The sequence below is a fragment of the Labrus bergylta genome, chromosome 18 (assembly GCF_963930695.1).
Source record: "Labrus bergylta chromosome 18, fLabBer1.1, whole genome shotgun sequence".
Lineage (NCBI taxonomy): Eukaryota > Metazoa > Chordata > Actinopteri > Labriformes > Labridae > Labrus > Labrus bergylta.
The window spans coordinates 23,004,366-23,030,676 of NC_089212.1; the positions used below are offsets into that span (position 1 = coordinate 23,004,366).

At 42.7% G+C, this 26,311-nt stretch overlaps 2 protein-coding genes across 9 annotated transcripts in view; one reads left to right on the forward strand and one right to left on the reverse strand.

The window, feature by feature from the left end:
• Nucleotides 1–10,992, forward strand: part of luzp1 (leucine zipper protein 1) — a 51,602-nt gene extending 40,610 nt beyond the window's left edge. Inside the window, exons 7-8 of one of the 2 annotated variants that reach the window (XM_020647980.3) lie at nucleotides 4,214–4,498; nucleotides 5,465–10,992. In XM_020647980.3, the coding sequence (XP_020503636.2) occupies nucleotides 4,214–4,456 (243 nt within the window). In that variant the 3' untranslated portion in view covers nucleotides 4,457–4,498; nucleotides 5,465–10,992. Of the gene's footprint in view, nucleotides 1–4,213; nucleotides 4,499–5,461 lie in introns of both variants that reach the window. The other variant, XM_020647979.3, reaches the window with a different exon arrangement.
• A 2,927-nt stretch (nucleotides 10,993–13,919) lies between these two features.
• kdm1a (lysine (K)-specific demethylase 1a) lies at nucleotides 13,920–26,188 on the reverse strand. Of its 7 annotated transcripts, none has more exons than XM_020647994.3 (23): nucleotides 26,101–26,167; nucleotides 25,357–25,393; nucleotides 24,641–24,661; nucleotides 24,125–24,418; nucleotides 23,652–23,817; nucleotides 23,330–23,463; nucleotides 23,151–23,229; nucleotides 22,967–23,059; nucleotides 22,738–22,844; nucleotides 22,385–22,466; nucleotides 21,739–21,833; nucleotides 20,814–20,831; nucleotides 20,579–20,721; nucleotides 20,351–20,441; nucleotides 19,968–20,102; nucleotides 18,341–18,414; nucleotides 17,629–17,740; nucleotides 17,354–17,486; nucleotides 17,074–17,261; nucleotides 16,086–16,200; nucleotides 15,824–15,951; nucleotides 15,174–15,320; nucleotides 13,920–14,924 (listed from the first exon to the last, which is right to left on the reverse strand). In XM_020647994.3, the coding sequence occupies exons 2-23, from the start codon at nucleotides 25,384–25,386 to the stop codon at nucleotides 14,724–14,726; spliced, it is 2,586 nt and encodes an 861-aa protein (XP_020503650.1). In that variant the 5' UTR covers nucleotides 25,387–25,393; nucleotides 26,101–26,167; the 3' UTR covers nucleotides 13,920–14,723. The 7 variants fall into 7 exon arrangements, with proteins under 7 accessions (XP_020503650.1, XP_065803805.1, XP_065803804.1 ...); XM_065947733.1 differs by having other exon boundaries at nucleotides 23,330–23,457; nucleotides 23,652–23,820; XM_065947732.1 differs by having other exon boundaries at nucleotides 23,652–23,820.
• Between the last annotated feature and the right edge of the window lie 123 nt (nucleotides 26,189–26,311).

Here is a 26,311-nt window from a genome sequence, read left to right on the forward strand (position 1 = left end):
AAAAACCTTGTTCCTCCTGAGATTTGACTCCCATTTGGACAGCAATTATGATTAAAAAAAATGGCTAAAAACATTCTTCAATTCATAATTGGTCTTTGAAGCATGTGTTGGAGCCCAGCCGATCATCTTTGGTTTGGATCTGGAGAACATTTTCAGCGGTCTGAACAGCGTCCATCCCCAAGAGGTTTGGATAAATACAGCTGCAGTTAGGACAGCGGGAGGTTGAGATTAGTTTGTGATTGCAGAGTTGAAGGTTGATCAAAGAGGTTTTTTACATGGTTTGGCGGAAGAGGAATGTAGCTTGTCATTATTATCCAACGTCCCATTGATCTTTTGTTCACATATTGAAGGCTTTCCTCTATCTTCGACTAAAGCTTGATGCTCCATCAAAGTCTCAGTCTGCACAGGAAGAAGGGCAGTTTATATCACAGATCGCACTAATTCAATCAGGAGAGACGAGTAAATGAATGAAAGATGAAAAGGTTTATTTTACATCTGTGACATAGAATGAGTGTCAGAGAATCGTCTGGTGTCGTCTGGGTTGATGCGATGAAGAAGTTGATTGAACTGTGAAGACTAGAGTTGATGAGGAGATGGTTAATGGTGTCATCTGAGGCAAAACTGCGAAGGACGGGGGTTGACCGGACGATGGCTGATGATGTCATCTGAGGCTGATGGGATGAAGGAGGTGATGAAAATGCGAAGGCGGCATGGTGGCGATGGGGAGGTGGAGGGTCGCTCGGAACGATGGCATGAATGAACTAGTGGTCTCTAAAAAAAGAGACAGCAGCAGTGTGATAGGCTAACAACGAGGGAGTGGAGCAGTGCTATTGGATAGATGTGACCAGGTGATCACGAGTGAGTATGCGTTGAGGAGTCATTTGACATGGTATGAGAATAAACAACAAAACGAGTGTGCAAAATATAGTCTTCCTGTCTGAACTTTCGCTAGAGCTACATCTGAATGTTTTCCAACTTTGACCGAATTCTTTTTAAGAGTGACATAAAAAAGCCACCGTGTGTCCGAAGCAAATTCTCCCCTTCAGATATAGATGTGAAAAACTCCATGCCGTCATGCGTTGGTCCATTACATCCCCTTTTTGTCTTTACAGGACATTGGATTATTTATTGCTGAACGATGCATTCCAGGAAGTCAGGAAATCTAAACGCTTGATTGGCTTTTGAGACGGAGCGTCAAGCACATTGTTTGCTCAAGTTGAAATGTTTGATTTAGGATTGATTGTTAGCTGTAAGCAGCATGACGATATCTGTCTGCACGCTACCTTCTTTTGCTTTTTTACACAGGCTGTTCTTTCTGCATATTTGTCTGCAGATAGGTGATTGGTCAATATTACTCAGACTACAAACAGAACAATTCCCATTCTGAAGTTCAGGGCACTGTGTACAGATTCTACTTAGAGGTAATGACAGAACTATCTCACTCTGCTGTACCAGTTTAATTGACAAACATCAGCTTGCTAATATGCTAAACTAAGACTGGTATTTCTCATGCTGGCCTGTACACGATCAGAATTTGTAGAAAAAGCATGCAGAACTTGTTCCAAAATCAACATGAAGGCAGATTACTTTAGGAATAAATCCAAAAGGTCGTTGTTAAAATAGGGAACACTTTCTTTATCAGTCACTCCACACCTCATGGCAGTGAACAGAGCAGCGATGTAGAAAAATCTTTGTGTGCTCGCAAGGAAACCTCAGCCTGGACATGAATGAGCCGTGAACTTATGTTTGGCTGAGGGTAGCGGGGTCGTTATGGCCGATGAGCGAGATACCAAAACATCCTTTGTTAAGTCGTAAAAACCAGTGGAAGCAAGATAAAGTGTGGGATCAGAGCTGCTCTAGTATTCACCGTTGGCCTGATGTCACCTCCTCTCCACATTCTCAGTGGTTAAACATCAAGCAGCAGACGCTGTACAAAATGACCCATTAAAAGAAAGGCTTTCATGAATCAAAACCAATAAACACATCATCACCTGCACAAATCAAACTCACATTTCAGCTCCGCTCCTCTTCTGTCAGGAGTGCTGCCTTGCCTGAGACATGATTGAAGAGCTTAGATTGGCAAGACAACGTCATTCTTTAAAATAGGGCCGGATACCAAGGGGAGACAGATTTAAAGCAGGGCTGTAATTTGTTCAGCAGGCAGTCTTTATGCTACGCTCACAAAAAACAATACGTATTAACCAAACAGATATGAAAGTGTCTTGATTTGATCTTATTCTTCACTAGGAAGTAAATAAATCTTTCCCCCAAATGTCCGAAACATCATTTTGACTTGAAATATTCATATTAAACATTCAGTTGTTTCTGATTAAAACTGATTCTTTTGGGTTTTCCCAACTGTTTGGCTTCACTGTAGGCAACTGCTTGGGGCCCCTGGCCAGTAGGGGGGGCCCAACTGAGGACTGACAAACTTTAAACCATATGTAGCAGTAGAAAACCTCCCTAAGGGGGCCCCATCTATAACAGTACTCAATGTTGCATTCCAATGTTCCTGTGAAAACTTAAATGTGTCACTTAAAGTTGCCGTTGATGTCAGATATTTTTATTTTACATAATGGTGATGAATGCTTGTTGGAGGGGCCCCTGGCGACTTTTGCTTAGGGGCCCCAACAGACTCTAGAATTGCCTTGGGTGCCACCCCAATAATCCTAAACTCTGATTGGCTATTTTTCTGTCAGAATTATGTTAAAAACCAACTATTAGGGTTTTTTTTGCAGAAGGTTGTTAGTAGTTTTCTTTACCTATCAATGTAGCATATTTCTTTTTGCACACTGACTTACTTGCAGTGAACTAACTGTCAATGTGTCGGGACCATTACATTGCAAGTTAGACAGTGCAGGAGTTGACTACTTTGAAACATATCTTCTTTCTGTGTCATCAAAACAATTAAGCTAATGCTGCCATTACCTTGTGTTATAAAAGTAGATATGATTGGTGAGGTTAGAAAGGGTCAACCATTTATATTTATATTTGTGTGTTTTGTGCACACATCACACTGCCTTTGAATTGCCCCCCGGGGACAAATAAAGCTTTTTGAATTGAATTGAATTGAATTGAACCCCTGTAAAATTCAGTTCCCCAGTTGGGCCACCCCAGTCAGAAAACCCTGGACACGCCCCTGGTAACATGCTGACGGTGCCCTCGTCATCATGTTTAGCTAATTTAACTTTCAGCTACATGGAGAGAATCTCTCTGCTGACACACAGAAGTGACTAATCATCCTTTAACTCAAGCTTCAGATGATTCAACATTAGATTAACGCATGCTGAATCTTTATTGCCATGCCTATTTTTATGGACGTTGGTCATCTGCATGTGTTAAGCAATGCACAAGCCTCCCGTTGATTCTAAGTGGAACAATGGAAATTCATTACACGGCAAACCTTGTGAAAGCCCGCAGTCTCACAGCAGTGGTTTACCATAGAAGGAGAATATTGCCACTCTGCCGTTTCCTCCTCTCAGCAACTGGAAGCAGGAAGTGACCACACTGGACACGCCCACTTGGCAGGATCCGCTTGGTGACTGATTTCCTGTCTGTTACCCCGGGAGACTGAGTACAGGCAGTCCAGCAGGGCTCCATTAAAGCCAATTAGCAAGAATGCGTTCTAAAACTGCATCAGAAGCCAAATCCAACCCACCAAATGTCACTAATTATGGTGCTTTTTTTAAAAAGCTGAAATTACAGGAGTGGGGTGCTGTTTTTCTGTGTGCTTTAGGAACTGCGTCGTCATCTAACTCTCCCTTTCTTAGAACAGGGCTCCTGAGGTTATAAGGGGACGTGCCGTTAGAGCCGCCACAGACTAGTAACTTCGGGTCTGTTTTTGAGTTAGACCACCAAATTATAAATCTCTCAGCTTGGGGTATGTTTGGGGTTTTTGGTTGGGGATTTTTCCCCTGGCAGGAGTCCACATGGCAGAGTTTCCTTGTCACACACCAGTTAACATAAACAGCATGTATTTAATGCCCACATAATTAGAAAAGTCCAAACAAGGCCCCAAACCATCCAAACAAAATGCCCCAGAGCTCTTTAACAGCTCTCCAGAATACGTCTTTAAAGGACCTGAATTCTATTAATGCATTTGTTTATGACAAAGCTTATTTCTAACCAATCCATTTATAGTATATAGACTTTCTATTTATGCCTTCAGACTGCAAATACACATTTTCTAATCTAATTTTCTGTCTTTTTTAAGGCTTCCGATGGCACAGAGCCCAGTCTCAACCCGAGCCACAGTCCGGCCTTGTGGAGGCGGCAGATTCCCGGCAGCGACACTCCCCACCTTGGGACCTCTTATGACCGAACGTCCAAGACAGCGGGGGCTTCCTCCAGAGGGGATCTGTGGTCCAGTCGAGGTCAAGGGTCAGGAGCCAGAGCTGAGGGGAGGAGTGCAGCGGGCAGCAGGCCGTGGAGCCATCGGCAGGCTGAACATCATTAAAGACTGACTTGAACAGAGCAGGACTACTTCAGCAAATAACAGGTAGGAGATTCTCCCCGCTCCTGATGCTGTTTAATTAAAGGAGCTGCTGTTAATTACCCCTGCGCAAAGATGTCACATCTCTGAAGGGCGGTTCAGATCGCAGCAGCAGTATCAAGCTGACCTGGCACTGCTTTTTTACAGTGCAGGATTTAGTACATCCATCATGGTGGCAGTTACCCTCAGTGGGACTCCCCAGGTCCACTGCATGCTGTGGTTTTCATCCACCCTGTTCAGGCGTCCTTAAGAAAAAGGCACTTTAAAGGCTTTATGTGATTTTTCACACTTAAATATAATATAAATCAAGTATATCCTCTGAAAATAACTCTGTGAGTCATGACTGTCTACAATGGGTGTAACACCCGAGTCCCACTGTCTGTGATGCTTTCAGAGTCCTATCTTCACTTTGTTTACATCGCCAGGATGGCCGGCTGACTCCTCCCCTCGTGTATAAAAGTTGTTTAATTGAGGGACTAGAGAAAAGAAGAATAACATACTGTACTCACTGCTTAACTGTGTTTCTAGATCACGCTCATTTCAGGTAAATTTACATGCAGTGTGAAGATACCAGCATAATAAAGATCGCTAGCATTAGCATGCTAACACAACAATGCAGCGCCAGTTGTTTTGGTTTCACGCATATAAAGCCTTTAAGGTGAGCTGAATTACAGCTAAACCTGCAAGCATTTAACTGGAAACTCCAAACACTGAGCTGCACACTAACTCACATCATATATTTGACTGTACAGTTGATGTCCTGTGCTTGGACTGAAAGAATCCTAAGTTTTAATTGGATGAGCACCAAATTATACACTGTTACTATTCCCAACATAATAAGCCCCTAATTGCCTCGTTCTTTCTGGCTTACTCTCTAAAAAGACATTTAGAAAATTACAGGCCGTGATGAATAGTTCTGTCAATATGTGAAGGATTCAAATAAGTTCTTTCTCTTCATTTTCTTCACAGCAGCACCCCATTACGCTCTCAATGGCACAAGGAGGGGCCAAACATCCGTCTCCCATCAACTCATGGCTTCACCATCTCCAAAAAGTCAACATCTACTGCTTCTAAAGCGAGCAAAAGAAAAGAGAAAGTTGCAGCCATATAGAACAACAAAACCACAGACATCCTTACTCCGACTCTGAGAAGGTGGACCGCACTCTTCCTATCCGGAACAGTCTCTGTCCCAAAAGAGACGTAAATGGAAAGACAGTGCCTGTACAGTGTTTTTTTTTGTTGTTTTTTTTGGAGGTCTCCTCACCAGCCCGTGTATCCTCTTCCGCTTCTCGTGTCGGATGTATTATAGTGTAATCCAGAAAAACTTGACAAGGGAGAGGCTGGGATGCTGAGGGGACTGCTGCAGATGTTCCTGCATGCCGGAGAGGAAGAAAGGACTCACAAGGACCCGTTACAGTGACCTCAGTGGAGCTGGATTTGAGAATAATCAGCGTTTATATATCATGGAACATAACAACCCGATCTTGAATCAACAGCAGTGTGATGTTTTTAAAAAAAGCATCGTCATGTCACAGGGATGGATCACCATGCAGATTTCTTCACAGACTAAAGGCTCTGTACCTTAAATGTGACCAAAAAACAGGAAGCGAATTACCATCTTATGCTAAGCTAACCCATCAAATTAACATAAATTTTAACCAACTTGATTTGCTTTCTTGTTCATTGGTGTTATTTTCAGGTTTTAATCGCACATATTTTCCACTAAACCATAAAAAACACACGTGCAGAACTCTGCAGTGTGGTTGGTCCCCGCTCTCTGGCATGCAGCCTCAAACTGGATCCAATTTTGGTGATTTCTACGATGTTGAGCAAACATTTGCATGTTTCTGAGAAGTGAATGAAAAAGCACTTGAAAGGTTGTGACTCAGCATGCAATTAGCTTCAAAAATAACCGCTGCTGGGCTGCATAAAAGGAGCAGATAATAACCGACAATCTTTTTTTAATTTTCTTTTAATGATTTCTGCCGTTTTCACCAGGTGATTTTTTTTGATCCGTCGTAATTCGCTTCCTGTTCTGCATTTATCCTCTCCCTCCCTGCTCGACACATATCAGGACTAAAAAAAAGAAAAAGAGTCATAGTTTGCACGCCAAGAAATGCAATGCACATGTGGAAGAAGAAAAGAAAAAAAAGTAGGGACAAGGGGAAGGGTGTTGCTTATAACCTCAAATCATGCTACAGTATCCATGGTGCTTTGTTTTACAGCTGATGCAATCGTCCTCGAACAGAAAGTGTATTATTAGAGAAACGGATTCTCTGTTTTAGCAGAACGTTTGGACTTCACATTACCAGCAATCCTGGCCTGGCGAGGGTGGACATCTTTCTCTTCATCAAGCCAGCCAGTCATAGGACACACAAGACTTCAAACCACAGACAGCAGCCTGTGTGTGTGACCGGGTTCGCCGTGCGAATCGTCTCATCTTTTCTTTTCCTTTTTTTTTGATTGAGATGTATTATTATGTTAATATCGACTCGTGGTCGGTATTTCAAACGGGGGTGCCGTCGAGGAAAAGATTTCGTATTGGCCAGTAATAAAATGTTTGGTGTTTTTTTCCGTCGAGGTAAAAGGTGCATATCTCATTTATCACTTTCTCTCTCTCTGATGTTTGAGGCTCCTGCTGAAACTTTACACTCACTCGCAGTGTGACAGACTTTGTAAACTTCCCACAGCTTCATGTATGAATGTTTGATGCTGAATGACCAATTGCTCGATGGCTTGATGAAACTCAACTGCGTTCTCTCTCCGTCTGTCTAACAAGGCGATGGCGTGCTGTAACCGAGAGAGGACTCGTCTGCTGTTACAGATTTCAAATGCTGTTTGTAGTCGGGAAGGCCGCTCAGTCTGAGTATATTTCTTAGTTCTGCTGTCTGTAATGTGTTTTCCTCACTGCATACATTGTGGTTCTTTTATTGTGAAGGGGTCTGTCAGGTGGCAGGTTTCCTTTTTGTCACTGATTCGTCTTTAAAGTCCAAATATAAGTATCTGTATTTTTTTCAATAGTTTACCCTTTTTCTGGAAACATCCTCTGTGAGTTCTCCTGTGCCTTCAGATATAGTAAGAAAACAAAGAGCAGGAAACACATGCAGAGAAACAACATGCAACACCGGCCGCGACCTTCAGCTTTCTATTCATTTCACACTTGGAGGATTGTCGAGTTGAACATCGTAAAAAGTATTTTTGGTTTTAGAGTTTAAAAAAAAAAAAAATCTCACTGAAGGATGTCGAGACAAAAATTCACTGAGATTGTTTCTATCCCGACTTCAAAGCAGCCTTTAAAAAAAAAAAAAATAGGCAGCACCGCCCTAAAAAGCAATGTCCTTTGGATGTTGTCTGTCAGCGGAGCAGAAAGGATTGCCATGTGGCCTCTTCACGGCCGCTGCCGGCTTTATGATGGAGCAAAAAACAGAGCAGACAAACTGTTCAGAGCTCTCAGTGCTCGTGCCAAGACGCTCTGTGCTCCCTCTATTATTGTTTCTGCTGCCATGTGTTTTATTTACCAAGAGGGACCGCCATCTCTTCTTGAGTCTCCCATTTTTTTCCTTGGAGTATTTTAGAGAAGTCAAGTCTCCCTTCCTTCCTCTCTTCTTCTTTCTCGGATTTCCTGAATGAAGTTCTGAAGCTCGTTTTTGGTTCAAAAGGTTTTTTTATTTTTATTTGAAGACCAGGGGGCCTGCTGTCACCAGACTGTGATGGGCAGCTCCCGGGGAAAGCTGAAAGGTCTGAGGTCAGGGCTGCATCTAATCCTGTCTCTACATCTTGACTCAGGGCTTCTAAATACAGCAGAGAGGGAGACGGACGGCTTGGCAGCGCTGTCCACTTTAGGGAGAATTAAAACAAGAGACGAGAGAGTATCGAATGTCCTGCGCTCATGCTGCCAGAGATACATGTGGTGTGGACGTCCATCTGTGTGTGTGTGTGTTATTAATATGCGAGCGAGGACTCTCGTCTTAGACCTCCACATCTCAACAGGTGATGTTGTGAGCTGCTGCAGATCCCCAGAGGTCACTGACGGACAACTGTGCACGAGTGTTTGTCACAGTGGGAATGCAAAGATTTCTAAATATATCGGAGGATGACATCACTGTGAAGTCAGGATATCTGTATTTAGCAACTCAGTGATGCAAGTGTTAACATGAACGCCCTCCTCGACCTCTTCCTCGCTCCCCCCTTTGCACCACCTGTTCCCCCACTGGCCAGAAAAAAAAAGAAGATAAAATCCAACCTGCTGACAATCCTACACTTTCACTTTTTTCATTCTGCAACACTGTGCAGCAAATCTTTCATTTATCTCTTCTATACTTTCCTCCAGCGGTCTGCTTTTCTAACCCCTCTCTCACCCCTGTAGGGAGTATTTGAGTCAGGTTTTCCCAGGATGAGTCCAGCTGTCGGAAACAGTAGGTTTTATGACGCGTTGGAGGGTCTCCCTCCTGGAGAACGGCTTCAAAGAGAAAACGCAGCAAAATGAAACTCCATCCTCTGCTATGCACACTTCTGTTCTTCTTTTACAACGCCCCCCCCCCCCCCAAAGAACACAAACACCCAGCTGTAACATCCACTGAAAACCTGGCTGAGCTCTGTTTGTTTGAGGCTGCAGATTAATACTCACATTTTATTGGTCGCGAGAGCGTGCAAAGTGTCGACACAGTAGAATGTAGTAATGGGTCATCAAGGAATCAAGTGATGATTTTACAGATTTTAAGACTTCGGTATCAGAGTTCTTGCTGGTTCCCCTCCTTCCTGAATTATAGATCTTGAATCAGAGAATCAGAGCAGAATATTTGGGACATTTCTGTGAACGATGAACGTCACAAAAGGTGCTGAGCAGTGAAGAAAGAAAAATGATGCTGCTTCCGCTTTTCCCCCGCTAACTAAACTGAAGAGTGAACTTCCGACCTCTTAAACTCAGCCTGTGTTTGCATAAACATCCGTTATTGACAAGTCATTGTTTTGCCCTTGTTGTAAAGTAGAACTAGAATGTACTTAGTGGAGATTAGCGTGGCCAGGTTGTCGGGCAGCGGGCCCTTTTTTTTTAAAATTCTGAAAGGCCTCCATTGTGAGGTCGGGGTCCTGGTATCAGTGGGTGTCGTAGGCTGTAATCTGCACTTAACCAGCACTTAACTTTAAGACCTCAAACGATTTATGCCCCCTTAGTCCCCTCTGTCACAAAGTCCCCTTCTTCTTTTTTTTTTGTTTTCTTGAAGCAGAATTGTACTTTAACTGTATCTCAGAAGCCGTTCGCTGAATGTACCACCGTCTTTCAGAATCATCTCATCAGTTCAGAAAAGGAAATTGGCGAATGCAAACCCCCCGTTGTTCCTGCATCTCAGCCTTCTAACAGTGTGCCAAAATCATTCCACAGTATTTCCAGTTTACAGTCCGAGGCAGAGCTGATGGATCTCTGCCTCTCTAAGATGCTGAAAAATAAGGAGAGAGAAAAAAACAAACATTTTATAGGGGTTGTCTCTTTTTTTGTTTACTTCTTCTTCTATGTTTTTATTTCAAAAAGATGTCTTATTTTGGACGATATATCGGATAGATTTTTATTTAAGGAAACTCTTGTAATTTTGTAAAGTGGGCCTTATTATTGAACTATATTAAGTATTTGTCCATCCTGATTTTAAGAAATGATATTTTTTTGATGTATCTTTTTTGTTTGTTCTCACACTCCTGGAGAGTTCTTCTTCCTGTGTTTTTTTTTTTGTGTGTGTTTGTTGTTTTAATGTAAGACATTTCTCGTGACCTGGAGACATGGGCTGCACACTAACAGATCAGAGAGAGAGGGCTCGTGTCATAGTCATCCAACAATGAGAGTTATGTGCGGGTTTTTTTTTCAAGTCGGAGGAGAGGCCAGTGTGCAGAACTGAGAGGTTCAACATGTGTTCGTGCTCAGTGCTCCGGCCTGCTCTGTTCTTCCCTCGCTCATAAATTCAGGGTTCGTACATCTTCTGTGCTGTATGTTTGTAAGTGCTGCCAAAGAGAGAAGTGTGCAGGCTCCAGAAACACATGTGTACATATATATCTATATATAAACGCACACGAGTAATCTTATAGGAATAATATAGTAGGAACTAAAAAAAATGACATCTCATTTCTCTTACATGCACAGACACAAGAACTTCCGGCCTGTACAATCAACATTAGTTTATTGCTGAGGGTTTTTATTTTGTGTGCAGAAGAAGAAGAGGACACACAGAGGTGTCAAACAAACTGTGTGTGTAAAGAAATCGCATCAAAAGGGTTTTTATGATTTTAGTTTTGCTTCTCTGTATGTCGGCAAAGACGCTGTGGGGGTTTTTGTTTGATTTCTTCTACTCCAGTTTTTTTTTTTTTTTTTTTTTTTTTTTAGACTTAATCCATATTGCATGTTTTAACCTTTCTGTGTCTGGCGCACTCTGCATGTAGGTCTCTCGAAGCTGCCAACTGTACAGCAAAAAACCCATATGTATTCCAATAAAGAATAAATACAAAGCTGTTTGTAACACGCGTCCATGTTGGATCCTGTGTGTGTGTGTGTGTGTGTGTTATATCTTACTAGTGCTTTTTTGCATGAACAAGCTCAGCGAGTTGTGATTTCATAGCGGTACACCCTTTCTGTGTGTGGTGGTGTGTGTGTGTGTGTCCACTGGATGCAAAATAAGCAGGAAGACAAATGAGGCAAATTGGTCAGGTAGAAAGAGGAAACCACAAGCTGTTGAGGAATGCAAAATCAGCACGTACAGCTTTTCTCCTTCACAGTTAACGCCTCGATTTGTGAAAGCCAGCATTTTCTCTTCTCCTGCAAAATGAAGCTGAGATAAAAATCACCGTAATCGACACATTTTAAATATCTGACTTCACGTGGAAATCACCAACACTTCACTGATTCTTATCTTTTCTCTCTTTTATGATCCGTCACTTTTTTTTGCTCTCAGGGCATCTTGGGAGACTTCTTCTGGAAACAAATATTTTCCTTTCACTCATTTCACCTCAAGCTGTCTGGCGTTTTCCTGTACTTCCCAGCAGTGTTTTTTTGCAGCTCCAGAGAACAGGCCTCAACATGTTGAATTCAGCTGCATGCATTTTATGTGCAGGTGGAGACGACCATGAAGCAGAAAAAAGAAAAACTACACTTCTTGCTTTGGCATTGGGCAATTTAAAAAAATCATAGTTCAATCAAAGATATCAAAACATTTTCATATTGCGCGTCTCGATAAGGACATTCGAAAAATAAGAACCATCTCTTTAAGTTCAACATCTTTCGGTGTCAATTTGTGCCATGAGACAAAGTGGTTGTAGTCAGGGGTTAACATGTGTCTCCTGCCTCTGTGTGGTTTTAATCTGTCCTAAATTCAGAGGCGGGGAGGTGCTGCTCGAACACAGCGGTGCCTGTTTGGACCCTGGTACTCCTGAGCCTCAGCGCTGCCTGACCTGAATTAGTGCTGTGAAGTCAACCATGGAAATGACTCAGTGTGGCACTGCAGGCCTGTGTGGTGTAGCAGGAGGAGGAGGAGGAGGAGGAAGTTGGAGGAGTGAGAAAGAGCCTTACCGGCCTACAGCAGGTGTCAGGGGGAAAGTATGTGGGATGTTGATGTGATCATTCAAAGAGGAGTCATCCTGTTGAACTTGTTGTATTAAGAACTTCTGGATTTTATGTAATTTCAAGAAGCTGATTAAACTTTCATCAGTCATGCTACTGACTCCATCAGGTTCCAGCAGTGCTGAGAGCTAAATGCTAACATCAGCATGTGAACAATGCTCATAATGATAATGCTAACATCACGTGGGATAATGTTTACATACTTGCCATCATACCTGAGCACGTCAGCTGTGAGCAGCGGTACAGCTGAGGCTGATGGGACTGATGGCTGCTAGTTTTGCAGATATTTGGTCGACATTTAAGATTTCAAAGGGGAACATGAACAGGGCCAGATCCAGACTTCTTTGACCAGGGTGGCCCAGCCCAACATGGCCGGGCCACCCTGTGTGAACACATGCACACACAAATCGTATTTGTTCACCCATTCTATCTCCACTAATCAAAACTGCATAAACTACCAACAATTAAGTATGTAATAGATTTTACACTCCCTTTTATATGTTTTTTTTCTAACATTAAAAAAACTATATATTAATTGTCCTTAATTCTCTAAGGACTCAAAAAAGAAGATATGTGCAAAGTTACAATTTAAATGTAAATGTAAAGAAAGTTGCGAGCAGCTTTGGATTCAAACTAGGAACCTTCTCGCTGTTGTGAACTTTGAAAATTAATACAAATAAATAAAAATACAAAATTTAACACATCAAGTCCCGCCTTTGACAAGGGAAATCGCGAATGAAAATCAGGTTTCAAGCGTGGCCCATGCCACCTCTTTGAGCCACCCTGAACATGAATATTAGTTTAAAATTTGATTGCAATGAGGCAATTTACAAAAAAAAACAACTTCCTTTTGGCAGCAAAGGTAAAGTGGGATTCATCCTCTGGGGATTATAAATGCTCAATAAACACTTCCATGTTTACAGTCAAGCTTTCAGAGTGGCTAAAATACTTGACTGACACAACCTAACCAATCAGCAGGGTTAGTTTTTTATCCGTCATGTTAGTGATGAATATGTATGATGTCCGAAATACACACGAGTATGTGGGAGGTGTTTGTAGTTGTATGAGTGTTTATTCTACCTCACGCCTATGAATAACATGAGATGTGCTCAGACACGCTGCGGCCTCTCATCCAAAGGACTTCCTAACCCCCCCATAACACTTTTTATGTCTGCCTCTCCATCAATCAATCAGGGTTTGTTTCTTCGTAATAGTTATAAGCCCACATGGACTGCCAGTTTACAGCCACACACACTGCTGCCTTTGGTTTACCGAGGAGGTGAAAATACTCGAGTGCTGCCATGCAAACCCTCAGCTCAAATGACCGTTGTTACATCAAACATCTCCTCTGGTCGGGATAATAATAAACCACATCTCTGAGGGGGAAAACAAGGCGTGTGACGCAAAAGAGTGAATGGAAACTGAGGGGCACAGAGCCCTGAAATACAACTCCACAGAGAAGCTCATAGCTCATGGTTGACCATTTTAATCCCCCCCCCCCTCTCATTCATCAGATCCCCCACTATGAGGAGCTGCTGCCAGGGACCCTCATCTATCTATCTCTCTCCCTCCCTCACACACACACACACACAGCACCACAGACCCTGGGAAGCAGCCAAACTCTGCAGTGAAGCAGGGTCACTTGAGGGTCATGGTGGAAGCGGGACATGTTACTTTTGAACATGCATGTGCAAGTCCAGAAAAACAAACAAACATGTACACGCGATTGCAGGACAGGAAGTACTTTGTTCTGAATTCACGAGCTGAAAGATGTCACCCTGCACACACTGCTCAAACTCCAAAGAAGAAACACACACCGACGATCCAAGACAAACTTTCTCTCTTCTTTTAATAACAAAAAAAAAAGGACAATATAAAAAAAAAAGGACGCCATGACAACCATAATAAAATACTTAAAACTGCTATTGCAACAAAAAAACAAAACATTCACAATTCTTTCAGTATATCTGTCTCTTTTCTTCTTTTTTTTTTTACCTTTTAATTCAAACTATTTTCACTACGCTCTGCAACCTAAATGTCAGAAATAAATTCAGGAGGTAAACCGCTACAGTACAGAGCCACGTTTTTAAGCCTTAAGACAAACAAGACGAGGCCTCTTTGAGTGACAGCAGAGGGGAAACGTCTTTAGCTTAGACAGGCTGAACAGTTTTAGTGGATTTAAATCGTGTTTTTCACATGTCTCGATGTGTGCACATTACGTTTTTTTTAGACAGGGGACATAAATAGATTTCTTAAATGAAATGCTATGCTTCTGTTCTTTTTAAGGCTAGGTTAGTATATTTATGAAGTCTCACATGAGTCATTACATTTACATGTAACAATATTTGGATTGATTCATCCTGTAGCAGGGCCCAGACTTTCTATACCTCAGTAGATTATATTCCTAAATAAAAGTCTGATGGGCTCCATTACGTGTGTGTCAACTTCACAAAATACTCAGTGTCATTATTTGAGAAAAGGCAAAGACCCAAAGTTGTGTGTGGGACTTCAAAGATTTCCACGTACAGAAATAACAGTTTATGGTTAAACTTCTTGAAAGAAAAAGAAACTGCTATGAATGATGTGAAAGTCCAGAGTTGGCAGGGAAAAAAAAAAAAAATGGGAGAGTCATTTTCACACGCTTGGGGTGGGCTGAGCCTGCGGAGGGTTGCTGGCGGCTGTGGGCGTGGCTTGTCGGGGGAGTGTGTACATGGCACCCAGGAACTGATCTGCGATACGTCCCGCCTCGCGGAGCCCGCTGAGCAGGGCGCCGTGGACTGTGGCGGGGTAGTTCCTGATGGTGTGCTCCCCGGAGAAGAAGAGACGAGGGACAGGCTAAGAGGGGGGGAGAGGAAAAAACACATTAAGAGCGATGCAGGACCGTCGTGAGAGAGAAAACAGAAAAGGAAAACGAGAGATTGGTGCAAAGGGAAAAAAATATGTGGTAGTATACCGCCAGAACGCATCATGACTTATTCACATCAATCAGCAGAGAGACATCAAACAGCCCAAAACGTGGTTAAATATAACCGTCAGGCTGACATGCCCTCGCCTTCTCACACACATAACATAAACAACACTAACCTGTGAGGCTCCTGGAATAGCCGGTCCGGGCGTGATGGGCTGCGCCATCAGGTCATAGTCGTTACCCGAAGAACCTGCCGCCACGTACGAGTAGGAGCCCCTCGCCCAGGGGTCCGCACGCCAACGGGTGACCACAGTTTCTTTCGGCTGCCATGACAACAAACAACAACACAAACTGTTAGGGGAAACTCCACGGCGATATATATTCGAGGGAAACCTGTAAACAGCTGGATGGCAAACAGTTCCACACGGCGGCCTCAGCGCGTGTGATTTGAGCCCCGTTTGAAACCAGAAGCAAATGATTTATGACGGGTGGTTTGGACGCGACTCTCGAGTTCTGAGGGCCCTTAACATGTGCTCGCTGTGTAAAAGTCGTGCTGGTTGTAAGGGGTCAATTCAGGAACCAATTTGACATTCCACATAAAGTAGTGGGGGGAAAAAAACAGAGAAAACTGTAATGATGGAGCTTAAAAAACACAAACCGCCACTACTTCTCTGTAAACAACAAACATGATGAAGTCGTATTTGAAGAGAACTCAAAGCTATGTGGACAACATACTCAGAAATAATGTAGTGTGGTGTGTGGACTGGGGTTTAATCAATGGTAGAATGCAAACTAAAGACACCAGACACCGGCTCGACTCTCGTACCTGTGGCACAGCGCTGCTTCCAAATATTCCTTTGAGAATGGCCAGGCAGCGTCCGACAATCACATCATCGCTGATGTTCTCCATGATGCCCGCCGCCTCACCGGCCATCAGGGCGAGTAAGATCGGCGCTAAAAAGAAGAAGAAAAAAAAAGGCACATTCTGTTTCAGAGACTTTTTTAAGGATGTATTAGAAAAGCAAACAGCAGAAATATCCTTCTGCATCGTTTTATCTTCCACAACAGTATGGATCTCTTTTTTTCACCTTTGTAGAGGTTCCAGAAAAGGAAGAGTTCGCCCCGACTCGCTGTGGTGGAGCCGACGTGACCAAACAGGTTGACACTGGGATCCCAGAACACCCGGTCGAAACACAACACCACCTTCAGACAGGGAGGAACAAACACACACACACACACACACACACACACACACAGTCACTAAACCAATCAAAGTGTGTATTTGAATCAAAAGCTCTACTGTCTGGGAAGTTCAGCTTCAGCACATTTACTGCCAACACCGCAAAACTTATGGCTAAGTGTGAATGGCAGGGCGCCCTCTGCTGGATGCACGCTGTTAGTAGCAGCTCAGATTGCATAATAATGCAGTACTCTCTCCTCTGTGCTGCAGCAGATTTAGAAGATAAAGTACTCTGATGCAGATGATGCTCGGCAACACACAGAGAAGAGCTGGTGGGTTTGGGAGTGGCGCAGGATGAGCACTCTGATCCGATTTCAAACATACTGGCAATGAGCATCCGCACGCCAGCAGGCCGGGACTACCTCTCCCCTCCGATACTGAGCAGAAATATTGCTCTTGACAGACTTTCAATCCATCCTATATCTGAGGGAGGGCGATTATTCATGCTGGATGCTGCGGACATGGAAAATCCAATATATGAACATGGAGGGGATACGACTACAACTACAAGTCAAGGTCAAATTCCTAGCATGAGGACACTGCAGCAGGAGGTCTCCCTAAAGAAACAGGAAGGAGGGTTCTGCTGGAAACACAATACATGATTTAAGACCTGACTAGAAGTCTGAAGAGAGGAGCTTTTACACTGTTATGCTGTGCAGGATTGTATCTCTAACTTCCAGCTTATATGTCAGACTATTCAGACTTAACATATTTCAGTTTTATGGAATGTGGAGAAATCAGTATGAACTCCTGCAGTTTGGAGAACCGGTTAGAGACAACAGGGTAAAAAGGCAGGAAGCTACATGCGCACATTCATAAAAATAAATAGTAAAAACCTTGTTGAGGTTGCCGAAGCCCATCCTCTGAATGGCAGACGTCTTCCACTCGGGCAGCGGGGGAACAAACTGCACCGCAGGGGGCTGCTGCTTCAACACGCCGAGAGGCAGGGTGCACAACACGGCGTCACACTTGTATATGAAGGTCTGGGTGGTGGAGCGGGTGTTGACTGCTATCACCTCACAGCCTGCAGAGTGAACAGATGAACAACTTGTTTTCACTGTGCATCCATAAAAAACATCAGTGAAGAGATCGACAGACTTCACACTGTGTGCGTACCTGAAGCCGTGTACCGAACCTGGCGCACTGCAGTGTTCAGTTTGATGTCCAGGCCTTCAGCCAGCGCCACAGGAACACAAGAGTAACCGTTCCTCACTGTCAGGTGGCTGCCGGTGAACTCAAAGTCATCGTCCTGTGGAATGATTTATGAACTTTCAGCCCAGTAGCACAGTTACATTTCTAAGACAACAGTAGTGCATATGATTGAAGAGGCCCTCTGGGACTTTTACATTAAAACACCAGGACTATACAATCCAATGGGTACATGTACATACCTGATCCCAATGCTTAAGAGAAAGGGTGGAGAGGGGCGTAGCGTTGGCAAACTCCAAGTTGGCAAAGTGCCAGTCGAGGATCTGCCGATCCCTGGATGATAGGTAAACATCACTGTGGGAAAGAAGGGAAGGGAAAGAGACATGTCGATGAAAACTGACAGATATTTAAACATCGGAGCGACATGTTGACTCATGCACAAACTGAAAAGTCAAACTGATGCAAATGTAGAAATATATATTTAAACGTATCACATTAACTATGAGGTAAAAAAAAAAAAAAGGAAGTCCGCCACAAGACTACACAGGTAAACACCGGTCTCTAAGGGCTGCAGGGCTCCAACGAGAAGTATTTACATAATCCTTAATGACAACCTGACGTTAAGGTGATAATTGCTCCTGAATCAGAACAATAAATAAAAGAAGATCCGCAGTTACATCACGGGCAAATGTACTGATCCAACCAGAGCAACAAGCTGCTTCTTTTACTCGATAATTTGAAAGATTTGTTCCTCGAAAAAAATGAAGGCTAGAGAATTTCTGCTAAAATGTGCTATCGTTGTGTTTTACTTATTCTGGTTGAGCTAGTCTCGTTCTCTCTTTTTCTGGTGCTGTATTCAAATTACTGCTAACACATGCACCTTTTTCTTATCTCGGTTCACAGAGAAATGTTTTATTTTTTTCACTCTTGTGTTCCACTTTCAGGATTTGTTACCTTGGTGGATTTGCCTCAAGCTCCTGCAGCTTCTCCTCCAGCTTGACCTGCATCTCCACCAGCTCATCGTACTCCTACACAGAGACAAAAACAGAACAGCACAGGAGGTTCTTACACCATCAAGCTATCACTGCAGGAAACGTGTGATATAATGAAAACATGTACAGAGGAGAAAAACTGGATTGAAACATGTTGGGATATTGAAAGATCCTTAAAATACAACCGAGAAGAGGATTTCATTTTCTGTTTATGTTACACTATAGTGCTAACATTTACACTACACTAAAGGTATTATTTGTTGATATATCATATTTTATATATTATATTATTATATATTCTACAACTGAACTGCTGTCAGACTTTGAAGCGGGTGATGTCTACTGGTTTTCATGTGAGCATCTGGTACATGCTTGTGTGTGTGTGTGTCAGTGTGAGTTCAAGGTAAACACCCAAAAGGCTTTCAGGTCATGTGGAAAAGGACAAGCAGTCTTAAAAAGAAGGGCTGACTCAACCTGTTCGTCTGTTCACCACAATAGCACCAACAGAGTCTGGTCATACCACCTAGCACGTCAAGCCTCGGGACACACAGCTTCCCTGAGTCAAGTCTACAAATGTTTAACATCCTAATGATGCTTTCAAGCTCGCCATTTGACGTGGGAAAATACAAAAAAATGGATTGAATACTGGAAAAAATCCTAGCAAAAGAAGTCCTGACTCTGCTATCCTTTTGTTGGCCTGCCTGTTATATGATGTGGTCATGAATGCCATGACAACACCCCCACCCCCCCCCCCCCCCACACACACACACACACACACACGCACTGTAAACGCTCACACTGCTCTGACTGAAAGTGTGTGTGAACATCCGCAGACATAAAGACAATCAGACAGTGATTCAAAGCCTTGAAGTGGTTTCCGAGTACGCGCATGGGTAGCAGACAAATCCAGTTCAGACACCAGCTGTGTTTAAACCAACTAGAGCCGCCTTCTAAAATACACACATCGCAGCAGTGGAAGTGATTTATACGCACCGAAAATAAAACAGCAGCGCTCGCTCTAATAATACATCCCACCGTGGCGTTAAACCACTTAAACACAGCCTGTCTGGTCGACTTGGATCTAACAGCATTAAATTCTGTGAAGCATCAAACCTGAAGATATCTTTTTTTTTTTCCTAGTCTAGTAATATTCATACAATTATTTCATCTTTGCTTTCTGCATTTAAAACAAACAAACAACAAAAGTTTCCCTCCTCAAACGACCACAACCTCCTGACCTGCAGGTTCACCTACTGATCAAAATCAGGAAATCTAATATTGCGTCAAGGGAGTTAAGTCTACAGCAACTAAAAACACAGACACTATGCTACAGCCACAACACCACAGCTGGAAGGATTTAACATTAAAACAGAACTGCTTTGAATAAATGACGTGAGGCCCCTGCAGCCTCATTTTTTTTTTGCAAGGCTCCAAAGGAACTGAAGGGATAATGAAAGTGTCAGGACAACAACTTGTCAATGTCAGTAGGAAATGTTAGAGGACTGTTCTTTTAGGTCACCCTTTGATGATGTTTGTCTTATTTTTCCAGAACAAATACATTAAAAAAAAAAAAAAGAGTTGGAGCTCACTTTGCAGAGTGCTGTGAGGTCGCGGTGCTTGCTCTTGACTAGGAACTCTGCTGTGATATCTCTGGGTGGTTTGACTTCACTGGCCTCTTTGTGCTGCTGATGAAGCTCCTTCACCCGCTCCTTAGTGGTCACCATCTAGAGTCAGACAAAAGAGAGGAACACCATGAGCTTCTTGGAGATAAAAAGAGAGGGAAACTGGAAACTTTAACTTTATTTTTTTTAACCCATCGGACAAAACAACAAGAAAAATTTGTTTTGCTTGGATGAAATTTGACACATCACATGTCTGAGAAAAGTTGTCATGATGTTCTAAACTCTGGCATCGGCATTTCTATAGCATTAAGAAATGAATGTAGTAGTACTGCTGTGAATATTGTGCTCACCTTGTTGAGAAGATCCCTGAGCTCTTCCTGAGTCTTAACAATCTTCTTCCAGTGTTCTATTTGTTCATCTTTAACATGCTTCTCCTGCAGCCTGCAACACATACACACACAAGATGTGAGGTTTTGTAGTCATCTGTATGCATCTCTTCTTTAGGTACACATGTGCATGATAAATCTGCCCCCCCCTCTCCTGTGTGTTTGCGTTCATGTAGTCTGCATCGTACTCACTGTATGACCACCTCCAGGGCCTGTCCCAGAGAAACAGGTTTGTTGTTGAGGAAGTTGAAGTCCAGCTGGTGGCTGAGGTAGGAGGTGGCCTCCAGTAATCTGTTGAACTCTTGCTCCACCATCTCGTCCTTTTCTTTTGGCACCTGGACACATGCAGGACACAGGAAGTCAGTCACACAGAAATATTAAGAGTTTAAAAAGCATGGCAGACTCAAGAGGCAGAAATGATACTTACGCTTGTGCACCGTTCCCCCTTTAGTGGTTCATGAAGGGATGAACATGGAACATGAAAAGAAGAAAAAAGGGGGGGAATGGGGGAGAGAAACATTTTTAGTAATCTCAACTTTGACCTCAAACAGCTTTGCTCAACAGTAAAACACATGACACCGAGTTTGCCTTTTGCTGCAGTAGAGGAAACCATGTACACATGATGCAGATGCTCCAGGAGCCCCGTGGTCAAGCAGTGGAAGTGCCCTGAACGTGAACCTAAACATCCTACTACTGTCGCTGCCTCTTGATGGTCGGAAACAAACATGAGCGGGGATAACACTGTTTACTTGAAATGTAAATTGCATTATGGTTATATCTGTTTTCAGTTCTGAAGGGAACTGGAGCTGTTGTTGATGACACGCGAGGGTACGCACTTAAGCGAATCCACCGCTCATTGTGTTTTTGTGGCTCATGGAAAACCAGATTACTGCCTCAGGACAACAACAGGCTTTAAGAATAGCTATTTAATCAGACACAGAAGTACATCTACACTAGAGGAAACTGTTGTGCATAAACATCTTCTATTTAAGGAAGTAAACAACATCAGGTCCTGGTTTTCTTAAATGTCATTTGGATACATACATCTAATGCAGCTGCAGCCACACTGCTGTGACTGATGTTTTTTTCTCGAGGGTAGATGTTTGTATGTGAACTTATTCTAATGCACATCTAAAAATGTCAGCATGAGACTCTTACAATCCATCAGGCAGTGAAGTTAATTATTTGCGTCACAAGAAAACCAAGATTTATTTGCAGAAATCAGTCAGAACACTCATGTTTATAAATACAAAGCATATTTATTGCTAACAAGGTAACTTGAGAATACTGCCTATGACAGGGCGATGGCAGATAAGTCAGGTTACTGATTCAGAATGATCCGTTTTACTCACAGCTTGGCCGTTGGCTTCATACAGCGGACACTTCTGTTTGATCTTTGCCAGCTCCATGTTGACCTGCTTACTGATCACTGCCATGGGATTCCCTCCTGGCAATAACACAAGCACACACACAATTGATCATGGCTGCACACACATGGACACCGACACCATCTACTGGTGGGTTTAAGTAAAAGCAGAGTCAGTAGTCACTCCTCCCCTTTCTGAAGCTGTTTTCAAACATGCACTCATTTCATTTCAGGACAGCCTGACCCCAAAAACTGTCACATGACATAAACATCCTCATCGCTGCTCGCTCTTTTTGTGAATGTTGCCATGTGTTTACAAATCAGCTCAGCCCAACTGCACGGTGACATTTTACTACGGGGTTGGAAGGAAACATTTTGTGTAATGTTGGGATGAAAAATCCGGCAATTTTCATCCAAATTATTTCTGAAAATATTCACGAGTTAATTTGAATTTGTGAAAACACCACAACTGTCTTAGCCTCAAATCATGTTTTATTCAGAATAAGCACTCACATTCTAAAAACCTGCATCCTAAAAGCACAGGATTAGGCTGCAGGGTTTAAGGATACATGGTCTTAATGTTGTGATTTCCTTAAGCTTTGACATGAAATACATTTGAGTCTGGATCTCACCTAGGCCTGTTACCACCATGGCACCCAGATCGGCTACATAGTTGCCCTTCCTGAATGTGGCCACTCTGCCTCCAACACGGTCCTGAAGAAGAAGATTAAGAAAAAATGTTGACGCTGACATGGCAAACATCTGGCACCTGTAAACACAGAACTAAAGCGAAGTAGGTTAACTTTATTCACTTGGTTGTCATGGTAACCCTTCAAAAACATATGTATACCATACAGCATTTAGTGCACTTATCTCTGTGTCTACTATGAAAATTAAACAAGTTTTATACAATCACTAAATGATGCATACAAATAACAGACTGGCGTTACACGACAGAAGAATAGAAAACCTGCTGGAGACCTACCCTGGCCTCCAATACAGTAACATCCATCCCGAAGCTCTGTAGCTGCCTGGCTGCTGCTAACCCAGAAACACCTCCGCCAATGACTATAACCTTCCCGGTCTTTTTAGCTGCAACAACAAGCAAGAGGTGAGTTCACTGGATATAATCAATACACTGACTACTCCACCAACAGTAGCTATCAGAACACATCAGCACAGTAACTTTTTGTGTTTAAATGAAGTGAACTCACTGGGTAGAGGCTTGACTCTCTTGTAGATACCAAAGTTAATGAGACCGTGCCTTTCTAAGTAGCTGTGTATCCTGTGGACCAGCACAGCATCACCTGAAAAGAGAACGTCGTCACATAATGCCTGTATGGTTGTGACCTTTGAGGAAAAATGTATGTAGGAAATAATTCAAATTTTAGTTCTCACTGTTGTATGGAGCTTCAAGCTGCTGTGCTGTTGCTTCAAAGGTCAGCTGGATCTTCGGGTTGTCCAGCCACAGTTGGAGCTGCATGAGGTAAAAGTAAATTATTATGTGGTGATAAAGAAAATAAATTATTGAATCTTTAATTTTTTAACATAAAGTAATGCACTTAAAAAGCACTAACCGTACGATTGCGTATGTAGAGGAAAACCTTCTGCGTCTGCTGGGGTCCGCTGATGATGTCCGGGAAGCAGGCGGCTTCCTGGGATGTCATACGGTCATGAGGCAGACGGCTCTGGAAAGCAGCTCCCTCTACACCTACAAATAAACAAACTAAATCACTGCAATAACAACAGCTTTGAATGTTACGCAAGATCATGTGAAGACCACCAAGAACAGCTTTCATGTGTTGGGAATTATGAATTGAAATCAAAGACAGGAGAGAGAGACATTTTTTGATCGTGCAGAAGTTTCCTGTTACTACTTGGACAACTTGAATTTCTCACCAGAAGGTTCTTCTGGCTCACTGTCATTCTCTTCCTCGACTGGTGGCGCTGGAGGCGGGATGACCTGCTTCCTCTCTTTCTCCGCCTTGGCGTTTCTCTCCTCCTCAGAGTAGTATTCGTCTTCCGACAGATTGGCCAGGCTTTCGTCCATCTCGCGGTACTCCACCTGCAACGGTAGGCACAATAAAAGCAACATTAAAACCAACGTAACGGTAAATGGTTGGCTTTTGTGATCCCACGTTACATTAAGGTGGAAATATCTCTTTTGGGAGAAAGGCCCAAGTATCTTGAAAAACGTCTCTGCAAAGACAAGGAGAAATTAGTTCAAATGATGCCACATGTATTCACTTTGTATGAAACAAATTTCTGCCAGGTAAAACTAACTTTTGTTTAATTTTTATTTATTCAATTATCTGCAGAAATCTTCTCCTCCCTCAAGGTAGAGGGAGGAAATACAACCATTTGATGCTTACTTTCGCTCGCTTGCGACGACTCGTTCTTCGAACTTCAGCTGCGTCTTGGTCTGCCCCCCCAGGCCCCCCATGGTGGGGCAAAGGGGCTCCACCAGGTTCCCCACTAGGGGAAGACCTCTCTTTTTTCTTTACATCCATAGGGCCTGCCGCTGATCCTGAAGGACCAGTCTGGGCATCAGAAACCGGAGCCCTATCACCTCCTGCTGCTCCTGCAGAAGATGAGGTGGAGGAGGAAGAGGAGCCAGCGTCTGACTTCTTGCTTGACAGCATCATGGAGGATGTTGGAGGCCTCTCCTGAAGAAAGGGGAAAACAAAGAGAAAAATCTAAATGGTGGTATACAACAGCACAAGATGGAATCCTCTTTTAAGTGAAATGGTTAAAACGTAAATGCTCAAACTAGTTAATGTTAGAAAATACAAAATAAAATACTCCTAAGGAAAAGATGAATATGATGAAATGTGAATTGTGCAAACTAAGCGCAATCAACTAAAAGAAAAAAAAGAATGGTTGTGTACCTCCTTCCTGGGTTTGAGGTTCTGAGAATACAAAATATTACACACATTGGTATTTAATTATATCCATCAACTGATATAAAACATTCACATTCAGGCTAGGGCTGGGCGATATGGACCAAAACTCATATCTCGATATTGTTTAGCTGAATGGCGATACTCGATATATATATGGATATGTCTTTTATTAACAGTGAAAACACATGGAAAAATAAACTACCTATTTGTGAATTTATAAAGTAATATAATAAAATAAAAATGTTCCTTAAATCCAATAAAAGAGAGAGAGAGGAGGAGCAGGGTGAAGAGGGACAGACAGTCAGTCATCATCAGTGAGATGACAAAAAGGTGACCTGGCACCTCTGTAACGTTATTTTAATGCAACATAAACTATATCCATATTAACGATATTGTCTTACCCTACATCTTGCTTGAAAATATATCGATATATCTTAAAAACTCGATATATTTCATGGTAAATTCCAGTGACTTACAAATGTCAAACTACTGAATTAATTTAGGTAAAATTGGCTGATCACTTTACTTTAGGGGGGGCACTGAATGCACCTGCCATAGAGTTAACACCCCCATCATATACTGGACAGCTGGAGGAGATGCTCTACCACAATCTGAATTGATTTCAGTAACACATTGTGCATGAATGTCATGATTTATGAAATGAGAGCGCCATGGTTTACAGTAATCTTGTCTTGTTTTACCCATTTCTCCGTGCACCTGGTAATATCCATTCAAACACTAAGAAATGAAGACAGAACCAGAAATATTGTAAATTGTTACAAATTGTAATTTTTGTAAAACATGTAGTTGTTGTGCTCTGATAACACTCAAGACTTTTGCATCATGTTTAGTAAAGCACAGCAAGCTCCCTTGTTTGTCAAAGCTTGCACATGCCCTGATACTGCAAAATCAGAGATCCCACTCAAGAAAAAGGTCAATAATGTAGCATTAAAAATCCCTGATGTTTAATGTAATATTCAGAGGATAAACAGCCCACTTCCAGAAACCCCTTTGTGTCGCCTTAGCAACCTGAGCTCGGCCAGTTAGCTGCTGCAAGCTAACAAGGCTACACCGTTAGCTCGCGTTAGATAGCGGATTCTTCATGACAGCGGCTTCCCCACAACACATGGTAATAAAATAACGAGTCCGTTGGATATGCTGGGAGAACAACGTGCACTGAAAATGTATATTCGAGTCTGTTTTTTTTATTGAATCCAAAACAACCGCCCCATGGCAGCTAACAAAGCTAACAATGAGAGCTAGCTAACACCAACTGTAGCGAAGGAGCAGGTGCGAAGGGAAAAGAAAAAAGGGCCAATTGTGCTAAACAAAAGGGTCCGAGTTGATAAACGGTATGTGGAATTTAGAGGCAATCTTCCCCTCTTCAGGAAGCGTTGTCTACATTAATACAGATAGATATTTAGTTTAGAAAATATAAACGTTACCTCTCAAACCTCCGAAGATGTCAACACAAAGACGGCACAGTCGCAGGGTTCCTTTCAATTAACTTCTTTGTGATTGGTGGATCGAGCGTGTTACCCAATACCCCTAAGTCAAACGATTGGCTTAACTAACTGTCAATCAAAAAAAAGGGGGCGGAGAATCAAAACTCCTCCTATTCTACTTTTTTATTAAGTTTTCTCATTCGCAGTGCTT